Source organism: Staurois parvus, unplaced genomic scaffold (assembly GCF_062004578.1).
Source record: "Staurois parvus isolate SC_StPar_1 unplaced genomic scaffold, SC_StPar_1.0 ptg000011l, whole genome shotgun sequence".
Lineage (NCBI taxonomy): Eukaryota > Metazoa > Chordata > Amphibia > Anura > Ranidae > Staurois > Staurois parvus.
In genome coordinates, this window is record NW_028317807.1 from 4,325,229 (window position 1) to 4,337,026 (window position 11,798).

Genomic DNA, 11,798 nt, shown 5'->3' on the forward strand with positions numbered 1-11,798 from the left:
TGATTTGCCGGTGTCCCAAATTTATATAGATATTGGGAAACTGTGATTGAAATAATAGGACGGGTGGTTGGTTTAATGTTAGAGATGGATCCCAAGTTGTGTATACTGGGGATTATGGGAAATGATGGAATGTCATAGTCTGTGAAATTGGCAGTGCAGAGATGTCTGTATCATGGCAGAAAATTGATTGCCCAGAAGTGGATATCCTCAGTACCCGCTAGCTGTGAAGACTGTTTAAAATTGGTGGATAGAACAATAATTAAGGGAAAAATAAATATATGAAAGGAGGGGTTGTTTAGGAAAGTATGAAGAAATATGGAAATTATGGAATGTGTTCGCTAGTCTGGTGTCAAAATGTAGCGATAATTGATGAAGACATATAATAATGTACATTATGCATTGATGTCTGTGAGGGTGGGAAAGGGCTGGGTTAAGAAAATGTAGATTTGCAATGATTGATGTATTGTATAATCTTTTAATGAAAGAAATGATTAATAAAAATGATTGGATTTAACAAAAAAAAACTTTGCCTGGAGTTCTACATTATGGATATGTTTATCTCTTAGGGCATTGGGGAAGCAGGCCTTTTCCTAGGATCTGCTGTGTTCTTTGCAATTAAGGATGCTTTATCATCTGTCCGAAAGGAAAGAGGCTTGTCGAGCACTTTTACACTGAACAGCCCTGCTACTCCAGAGAGGATACGTATGGCTTGTGGAGACAAGTTCACTGATATGGTAACTGCTTTACATCTTGCTTTAGATCTTAAATTTTACTGCAGTACTGTGATTGACAAACCAAGCCTTATGCGTGAAGTGGCTGGCCAGAAACAAGGACTTATGTTGTGTTCAGACCTATTGTTAAAAAAAAAAAAAAACACTAGAAATTACTGCTGGGTCACTTTCCTTTAGAACACTTTTTATATAAGAGAACCATAGTGACATATTTAATGGATAACTACCAGTGATACTGATGTAAATATACTGGAGTTAAAATGATAGACACCAATCCTTTGTTTGGTGCCACTGGGTGTCTTCAGTCTGATGGCCAGCATCATTCAATCCAATCCAGGTCATCCTGCCTGTCCACCCACCCTGTTAACTGGGCAGTAAAAGGAAAAGCAGCACAGTGATGAGCTCCTCTTTCTGTCATTCTGCTTTCTCCTCCTATTAGCATGCTTCTTATTGGCCCTTGCTGTGCTTCTTTTACTTTCACTTCAGCTTTGCTATACAGAGATTGTGTAAAAGGCCAATATCTGTTCAGATTCAGGTACTTACACTTCTCACATTTCAGAACAGCCATTCTCAACCAGGATTCAGTGGAACCCTAGGATTCCTCCAGAAGTTGCTAGGGGCCCATTGAGCTGTGGTTCATTGACCTCCCATTTGATGGGAACTGCAAATTCCTAGGACCAATGCTATTTAAAACAGCCAGTGGCATGACACCAATGATCTATTTACAGTAGGGGTCTGGAACAGTGGGATTCTGACCATCACTGTAAAGGGACATTCTTTCTCCATATGGGACAGGTTCAGTGGTTCCCCTTGACCTGAAAATTTCATGGATTCATTGGGGGTAAAAAGGTTAAGGAAGGCTGATTTTAGAAAAAAACATCTAAAACATATCAAACCCAAAACTAAACAGGTCAATATATTGCAGCTTAGCAACCATTAGATGTGGTGGCTGCATTGATTTTCTATTTTAGACTTGAAGCGCTGAGCCCGGCTTCAGTTCTTCTCCCCTCTCTTTCTTCTCTCACAAGCTTCACTGAGAGCAGCAGGAGGGCTCCTGCTGCTGTAAGTCAAATCATGTGAGAAGGGAGTGGGGGGGTGCACTGTGTCTACAGACCCACACAGCCCCATTCGGGAGCAAGCCCACAAAACTACCCCCATAGCAAGGTGCTTGCTAAGGGAGCAGAAACAGAAGAGGAGGAGCCAAGATCGCTGTCGAGGGACCCCAGAAGACAAGGTTCGGGGCTGCTCTGAGCAATACCATTGCACAGAGAGGGTAAGTAGATCATGTTTATTATTTTAAAGAAGAGTTCCACTCAAAAGTATAATCTCTGCTTATTCGCCACCTCTTCCCCCCCTCCACTGCCATATTTGGCAGGGGGGAGCCTGTTCCTGGTTTTGACAGGTTCCCACTTCCAGCTCAGCTTGCTGCTGTGAAATGACCCGGACGTTCTGCCCCCTCCTTGCTCCCGCAGTCTCCTGGGAACTTTTACAGGTCCCAGGAGACTGCTGGACCAATCAGGAGGCGTGTTGTGACTCAAGCATGCGCAGTGGGCACTAGGCTGTGAAGCTAGCTGTCACACCCTGGTGCCCACAGTAGAGATGCCAGCGCCTTGGAGGACAGAAGGAAAGAAGGGACTGCTTGGGTGAGTACAACGCTGGACCCTGGAACAGGTAAGTGTGTGTTTATATTAAAAGTCAGCAGCTACAGTTTTTGTAGCTGCTGACTTTTAGTACACAAATTTTGGCTGGAACTCCACTTTAAGAAAAAAAAAAACAGACTTTACAATCACTCTAAAGTGGTATTAAACCCAAAAGCAAACCTTTATAATATATCAAACATTAATATATTTATTATATTGCAGCTTACCAATTCTTAGATGTGATGGCTGCATTAGTTTCCTTTTTTAGGCTTTATTTTATTTTCATCTAGTGATCCATCTAGCAAGGCTGTTATTTTTCAGAAGCCCAAACTCTCCACCAGAATGTATCAGTTTACATGAATGAGACAGGCCATTTAACACTTGCAGGAGTGATTAAAATGATCAGCTTTTATTTATTCATGTAAAACCTTTATCCCAAAAGGAGGGAGGGAGAGAAACAAGCCAAAGAAAAGAAAACTGATGCAGCCACCACATTTAATGATTGATAAGCTGCAAATGTATTACATTTTCAATTTGTGGTTTAATACCGCTTTAAATTGCAAAAGGCAGTGAGATAATTTTACACATGGTGGCAAAAATAATCCCCCCTTTTGCATTTGGCAGGCAGTACTGCCTCCTAACACAATACATTCAAGTGAATGAGGCCATGTCTCAACTGCCCTGTAGTTTGTATTTTTGTATTGTCCTGTCAGTTCTAAAATGCATAAATGCCCACACGACTGCACTACAAATTCTTTTGTAAGTAAAGCAGTTTTCATTTTTGTATTTAATCAGTGTATTTATCTGTTTGCCTAGAGTGAATTCCAGACAAATTTGAATTCTATAAACCATCCTATTAAAGTCTATGACCTTGCAGAAGTAAAAAATGCAGCTTCTTTTCACAAACCTAGTTGTCAATTCATATGACAATATATTGTTACCTGTTCAAGGGAAAAACATGTCATTGGTGTTTAGAAACAAGTCTGATATCATATAGTCCACAAGGAAATTTACACTGCCTACAGATGAATCATATTTTGCATGGGTACAGCAATTTGCAAGTTTACCAGGTGGTAGAATGAAATAATGAATTGTGTTGCTGTGCATGCACCTTTTTGAAAATGCGGCCACAGGGAACACGCATGGACTTTCTGACTTTGCATTCTTCCTGTGGTTCCCGCACCCGCGATCACGCTGTGAGTTGAAATGCATGGGGGTGCCATTCAGAATGAATAGCAGCCCCACGTGTCTTTCAAGAGCAGTATGATTCAGCTGCGGGGGGTTGCAAGAACAGGTGCAATTCCTGCAACTAGGCCGCAGCATGCGGGCTAGTGTGAACCAGGCCTAACAGTGTCCAAGTGCAGATGGACTGAGCATTTTGCACTGGCACCTTATTTTTTCGAATCTACTACATTCCAAGAAAAACAAAATCCGAAAGGTACAGCTTTACCTAACTAACTTTACCTAACAACTACCCCAATTGTTTACTTTCTTTTTGTTTTGTTTTTCTTTGTAGATCAAAAAGGATGACCCTGCACCTTTCACACCATGGTCTATTGATGTATGAAGACATACATTTTGGTTTTAAATATACAGTACTCAGGGTAAAATACTCATCTTTAAAAATATGTAACACAAAACGAAAATACTAAAAGATTTATCTTGAGCAGAAAACATGATATAGTTGCCGATCTGTCTCAAGAAGATGTTATGTGAAATTTTACAACCAACAAATTGTACACTAGTTGTATGCAGTTGATATGCCTGGAAGATTTAAAAAATTGATGATAGAGGTTAGGGGACAATATTTGTAGACATCATAAATTACTTAAGGGCACATTTTCACGCCATAGAAAATTTGTACTTTGAGAAATACAGTGATTGCCTTTGCAGAAGACCTTTCTGAAAATGCTGGTTGCCTCACCGTCAAGGGCTTGAATGATTAGCTTGCCTGAAACAAGCACGCAACCAAGAAATTGAGACTTAAGGTGTAACAAAAGGCAAAACTTTTTTTTGGATAGAATAAGGGAGGGTTATAACCCTTGTAAGTTGTGTATTTTTTGTTTGTTTGTTTGTTTTACCATCTGTGTCCCATTGGGGAGATTTCTCTTCACTTCCTGTCCCAGAAACGGCAAGTGATAAAAAAAAATCCCTCCAAAGTTGGAGTCTCAACATGTCACAAGGGTCAAGTGAAATAAACCAATGCACTCTAAAAAAAAAAAAAAAAAAAACCTTTGACCACTTGCCGTCCGCCTGCTGTTTATAAACGGCAGAGCGGTGGCACTCTAGGGGCGGGTTGCCGTTCATAAACGGCACCTGCCTTTTCTAGCTGTGCGTGCTCCCTAGGAGCGCGCAGCACCGCGATCCGGTGCTCGCTGTGTCCTCCGGACACAGTGGAACACCGATCGTTGGACGGGACCTCGGTCCTGATCATGTGATCACTGATTGGCCAATCAGTGATCACATGCAAAGTAGTAAGCAAGATGTCACTTGTGACATCATTGCTTACTTTGTGTGAAATCTGTGAATGATCACAGAGGTCACATGGTACAAGGCTATTCACAACAGCCTTGTACCATGTGACAAGGTGTGACCAATCACAGCTCACTCAGTATTTCTCAATGGCTGCAAGAATGCAGACAGAGAGAGAGAGAAATGATTGCTTTTACATCCTAATGGGTGTAAAAGCAATCACTGTACAAAAAAAAAAAGAAATCTTCATCACCCCCCACAAGTAGTACAGTGTCACCATGGTGACACTGTACTGCTAGGGTGACAGTATGTAAAAAAAAAAAAAAAACATAAATAATAATATAAAAAAATAAAATAAAAATGTAAAAAAATTATAATTTTTGGTTATAAACTAGTTTGGCTTATTTTTTTTTTTTCTAAAAATATAACGGAATACATTTTGGTCAAGATTTATGATGAAAGATTATTTATTTGCAAAATTTTATAAGAAAAACACTTTTTTTCAAAATATTTGGACTTTTTCATTTACGTAGCAAAAAAAATAAAAATCCCAGCGGTGAATAAATACCACCAAAATAAAGCTTTATCTGTCTCAAAAAAATGGTAAAAAATTCATATGGGTACAGTATTGCATGACCGCGCAATTGTCATTCAAAGTGTGATAGCGCTGAAAGCTGAAAATTGCCCTGGACAGGAAGGGGGTAAAAGTGTCCGGACAGGAAGTGGTTAAAGGAAATATATGATCACTAATGAAAAAGCAAAAATTGTGCAAAAAAAGCAAAGTACAAAATAAAGTGCATATGAATCTCAATACTACCCAACTGTAAACCATAATGTATAATCGGATACATTTAAAGTTGAGTATTTATGTCATTACAAATTAGACACAGCATTTGAAGCCGATACAATTCTTGATGAACCCCTGAAAAAAAAAACCTCAAAACAGGCAACATGATGCTCATACAACACCTTATGTGAAATCTGAAAATCATTATTTTGGATGCGATGCGATAGATGTCAATGTTCTGAGTATTCAATAAACACGTACATTACATTTATATGTATATTTTTTGATGAGTTTATCCTAAAATTGTTTAGTTTACAAATATACTGTAAATGGTATTAAGATGTTACAAATAAGATTTTTGTACTTGCTGTAAAATGTATTTTTTTTTTTTTTCGTAGTCCATTGAGGGACATGTGAATGCTATTGCAGTCAAATTATACTGCTGCCTACAGAACATGGGGACACTTGCAAACAGAAAATATTGTAAGCCAGTCCATTTTTCCCCCATCCAGCATTCATCAGTTTTGTGAGCAAGCAATACACCACATTCATAAGAATCCAACTGAAGGGTGGGCAACAGCCACTGATAGGCCTTCTAAATTTTATTATTCCTATCACTAGTGATGGGCTTGATGTCCGAGTCAAACGTAAGATCTGGGGGCCCCTTTTTTAAAAGGGTGTCAAGATTCTAATAAGTCAACCCCCGCAGACCCCCATAATTGCAGCCCAGGGTTGTGGGGAAGAGGTCCTTGTCCCCATCAACATGCCCCCCTATCCCAAACCCCCCATGTTGAGGGCATGTGGCCTGGTATGGTTCAGGATGCGGGGGGGCTCATTCACCCCCCCTCTTCCTGGCCTACCAGGCCTGTGCTCGGATCAAGGGTCTGGTAGGAATTTAGGGGGGGACCCCACGCTTCCCCCCAATTTTTGGGGGTGGGGTTCCCCTTAAAAGTCCTACCAAGCCTAAAGGGCTCAGTATGACTTTTAGGGGGAACCTCACACATTTCCCTCCCCATTTTTGGGAGGTGGGGTTCCCCTAAAAGGGCCTATGGCTTTTAGGGGGAACACTATGAACGCTTAAATGTCTTACTGTGGTGTATCTCCTAACCTTCCTAACATACCAAAATGGCCAGGTATGAATTGGGGAGCAGGGGGCACGCTGGGTTTTTTTTTTTTTTTCGTTTTAAATAAAATTGTTATTGTTTAAAAAAAAATTCAGTCCTGCTACAGCAGGTTCTATAGATTGTATAGATTGCACAGATGTGTAACTTTGCAAATAATTTAAGGGGACCCCCCCAGGCATGATATTTATAGGAATTATTTTTTTTTTTTTTTTACTTTAACCACTTGCCAACTGGGCCCTTATAGCCCTTTCCTGCCCAGACCAATTTTCAGCTTTCAGCACTGTCATACTTTGACAATTAGTCACTGTGCCTATATGAAATTTTGGTTCTATTTTCACACAAATAGAGCTTTATTTTGGTTGTATTTAATCAGCACTAGGCTTTTTATTTTTTTTGCGCTATAAATGATAAAGGACCAAAAGATTTGAAAAAACCCACATTTTTGTTTCTGTTGTACAATTTTTTGCAAATAAGTAATTTTTCTTCATAAATTTTGGCTAAAATTTATACTGATACATTTCTTTGGTAAAAATAACTTAAATATGTCTATATTATTTGGTCTGTGTGAAAGTATAGGGTCTACATGCTATGGTACCAATTGCTGAAAATTGATCACACCTCATATACCGATGTCCTATCGTTTCTTGAGACACTAACAAGCCACCACAGTACAAATACCCCCCAAATGACCCCTTTTTGAAAAGTAAACAGTCCAAGGTATTTGGTAAGAGGCATAGTGAGGTTTTATTTATTTCTTTTTGAGGTTGTAATTTTTTTCCACAATTCTATTGAAAAATTAAGATATTTTTTTTTATTTTTGTTCCACAAAATTGTCATTTCAACAGGTTATTTCTCCCACATGGTATATATATACTTGCAACTACACCCCAAAAACACATTCAGCTGCTACCCCTGAGTATGGGGATACCACATGTGTGAGACTTTTTCACAGCCTAGCCACATAGAGAGGCCCGACATGCAAGGAGCACCGTCAGGTGTCCTAGGGGTATAAATTACACATTTAATTTCCTGACTACTAAGGCCCTGGAGCATCAGGACAATTGAATTACCCCATTTTGGAAAGCAAACACTCCCAACGTATTTTTTGCAAGGCAAAATGAGTCTTTTGAACATGTCATGTTTTTTCACAAGTTTTCAGAAAATGTGGAAAGAAAATTAAAACTTTTTTTTTTTTTTTGCACAAAGTTGTCCATTTATAAGATATTTCCAACACATAGCATGTACAGTTGTGTTCAAAATAATAGCAGTGTGTTGAAAAAAATGAATAAAGCTCAAAATCCTTCTAATAGCTTTTATTTCCATACACACAAATGCATTGGGGACACTACACATTCTATTTCAAATCAAAACATGAAGAAAAATATATAAAATTTGTGTTATTCCTCTAAAAAAAATTGAAGAAAAGTGAATATTAGACTGTTCAAAAAAATAGCTGTGTTTGTATTCTTCTTTACAAACTCAAACATTCACTGTATAAACTGAAAAATGTTTGAAGATTTTGCTTTCCTTTTGAATCGCTTAATTAATATTTAGTTGTATAAGCACTGTTTCTGAGAACTGCTGTACATCTGTGTTACATGGAGTCAACCAACTTCTGGCACCTGTGAACAGGTATTCCAGCCCAGGATGATTGGACTACATTCCACAGTTCTTCTCTATTTCTTGGTTTTGCCCCAGAAACTGCATTTTTGATGTCACCCCAAAGGTTTTCTATTGGATTAAAATTCAGGCATTGGGCTGGCCACTCCATAACATCAATCTTGTTGGTCTGGAACCAAGATGTTGCACGTTTACTGGTGTGTTTGGGGCCGTTGTCTTGTTGGAACACCCATTTCAAGGGCATTTCCTCTTCAGCATAAGGCAGCATGACCTCTTCAAGTATTCTGATGTATTCAAACTGATCCATGATCCCTGGTATGCGATAAATAGGCCCAACACCGTAGTATGAGAAACATCCCCATATCATGATGCTTGTGCAACCATGCTTCACTGTCTTCACTGTGTACTGTGGCTTGAATTCAGTGTTTGGGAGTCGTCTGAGAAACTGTCTCTGGCCACTAGACCCAAAAAGAACAATCTTACTTTCATCAGTCCACAAAATGTTGCACCATTTCTCTTTAGGCCAGTCAATGTGCTCTTTGGCAAATTGTAACTTCTTCAGCACGTCTTTTTTTTCAACAGTGGGACTTTGCGGGGGCTTCTTGCAGATAGCTTGGCTTCACATAGGCGTCTTCTAATTGTAACAGTACTCACAGGTAACTTTAGACCTTCTTTGATCTTCCTGGAGCTGATTGTTGGCTGAGTCCTTGCCATTTTGGCTATTCTTCTATCCATTTGAATGGTAGTTTTTCTCTTTCTTCCACGTCTTTCAGGTTTTGGTTGCCATTTTAAAGCATTTGCGATCATTTTAGCTGAGCAGCCTATCATTTTCTGCACTTCTTTATATGTTTTCCCCTCTCCAATCAATTTTTTAATCAAGGTACGCTGTTCTTCTAAACAATGTCTGGAACGACCCATTTTCCTCAGAATTTCAGAGAGAAATGCACTGTAACCAGCATGTACAACATTTTCTGCCTTCCTTCCTTAAATAAGGGCAATAATTGCCACCTGTTTTTCAAAGAATGAATGACCTCAATAATAGAACTCCACACTGCTATTATTTTGAACATGCCCCTTTCAATTAGTGATTCAATTACACAGAATCAGCAGCATGCATGTCATGATTGTTGGGTCTGTTAGATTTCTATTACTCTACTACACCTGCTAGTAAATTATTTGCCATGTAGAAATATCATTTCTACCAAAAACAGTGATTGATCAGGTTAGTGATGTTTGACTGCTATTATTTTGAACACAACTGTACATACCAAACATGACACCCCAAAACACATTCTGCTACTCCTGAGTATAGGGAGACCACATATGTGAGACCTTTCCACAGCCTGGCCACATAAAGATACCCAACATCCAAACACTCCAATATATTTCTTGTGAGGCATGAATCTTTTAACCACTCACCTACAGGGCACTTATACCTCCTTCCTGCCCAGGCCAATTTCCAGCTGTCAGCACTGTTGCACTTTGAATGACAATTGCGCGGTCATTCAACACTGTACCCATATGAAATTTTTATCAGTTTTTTGTGACAGCGCTTTATTTTGGTGGTATTTAACCACCTCTGGGTTTTTATTTTTTCTTAAACCAAAAACCACTGAAAATTTAGAAAAAAGTTTTTTCTTAGTTTTTGTTATAAAATTTTGTAAATAAGTGATTTTTCTCCTTCACTGATGTTTGCTAATGAGGCTGCACTGATGGACACTGATAGGTGGCACTGATGGGCATTGACAGGCATCACTGATGGGCACTGAAAGGCAGCATTCATATATGGTACTGATAGGCGGCACTGATAGGTGGCACTGACTGGCACTGATGGGTGACACTGAAAGGTAGCTCAGATGGGCACTGATATGTGGCACTGATGTGCACTGGCAGGTGTAATGGATGAGCACTGACAGCTGGCACTGATGGACACTGACAGGTGGCGCTGCTGGGGCTACACAGATTATCAGGGCACACTGATCATTAGTGCTCTGATGATCTGTGTACGTGTTCCCTCCGTGGAATGCCGATTACCGGCTCTCCTCTCCTCACGAGCTGTCAGCGTGACAGCTTGTGGGGAGAGAAATGCTGATAACCGGCATTTCCCTGTTTACATGTGATCAGCTGTGATTGGACACAGCTGATCACATGACCGAGCCGACATCTTCGGCTCTTTCCGTTGATCGGTGATCTGCTGCGTGCTCCCAGAGCCACGCATGCGCGGTTAAAATGGGAGGACGTCATATGACGTCCTCCCAGAATGAGAGAACCGCCTTGTGTCCATCATTGTATTGACTATTTTTTATTCATGTAAACATGACCAACTCTACAATTACATATACTATATTGCCAAAAGTAGTGGGACGCCTGCCTTTACATACACATGAACTTTAATGGCATCTCAGTGTTAGTCCATACGGTTCAATATTGAGTTGGCCCACCCTTTTGCAGTTATAACAACTTCAACTCTTCTGGGAAAGCTGTCCACAAGGTTTCGGAGTGTGTCTATGGGGATGTTTGACCATTCTTCCAGAAGTGCATTTGTGAGGTCAAGCACTGATGTCGGACGAGAAGGCTTGCAGTTTCTGCTCTAATTCATCCCAAAGGTGTTCTATCGGGCTGAGGTAAGGACTCTGGGCAGGCCAGTCAAGTTCCACCATCCCAAACTTGCTCATCAATGTCTTTATGGACCTTGCTTTGTGCACTGATGTGCAGTCATGTTGGAACAGGAAGGGGCCATCCCCAAACTGTTCACACAAAGTTGCGAGCATGAAATTGTGCAAAATGTCTTGGAATGCTGAAGCCTTAAGAGTTCCCTTCACTGGAACTAAGGAGCCAAGCCCAACCCCCGAAAAACAATCCCACACCATAATCCCCCCTCCACCAAACTTTACACTTGACACAATGCAGTCAGGGAAGTACCGTTCTCCTGGAAACTGCCAAACTTAGACACGTCCATCGGATTGCGAGACAGAAGGGCAATTCATCACTCCAAACATGTCTCCACTGCTCTAGAGTCCAGTGGTGGAGTGCTTTACACCACTGCATCTGATGCTTTACATTGCACAGTTGCTGTTGTTATACTACCACTAACAGTTGACCATGTAATATTTAGTAGCAAGGAAATTACACAGATGGACTTATTGCAGAGTTTCCAACCTATCATGGTACCATGCTTGAATCCACTGAGCTCCTGAGAGCGACCCATTCTTTCACAAATGTTTTAGAAGCAGTCTGCATGTCTAGATGCTTGATTTTATACACTTGTGGCCATGGAGGTGATTGGAACACCTGAATCCAATGATTTGGACTGGTGTCCCAATACTATTAGCAATTTAGTGTATCAAAAAGTGGGAATCCTTACAATTATGTGACTGATATATATCGCTTTTCAATCCTCAGTGTGCAGTAGTAAATACAAATA

At 40.1% G+C, this 11,798-nt stretch overlaps 1 protein-coding gene across 1 annotated transcript in view; it reads left to right on the top strand.

The window, feature by feature from the left end:
- Window positions 1-5,901, top strand: part of LOC149473720 (aldehyde oxidase-like) — a 168,571-nt gene extending 162,670 nt beyond the window's left edge. Inside the window, exons 34-35 of the mRNA XM_089670221.1 lie at window positions 567-734; window positions 3,888-5,901. Coding sequence (XP_089526347.1) covers window positions 567-734; window positions 3,888-3,938 — 219 coding nt within the window. The 3' untranslated portion in view covers window positions 3,939-5,901. The remainder of the gene's footprint in view (window positions 1-566; window positions 735-3,887) is intronic.
- Window positions 5,902-11,798: the final 5,897 nt, after the last annotated feature.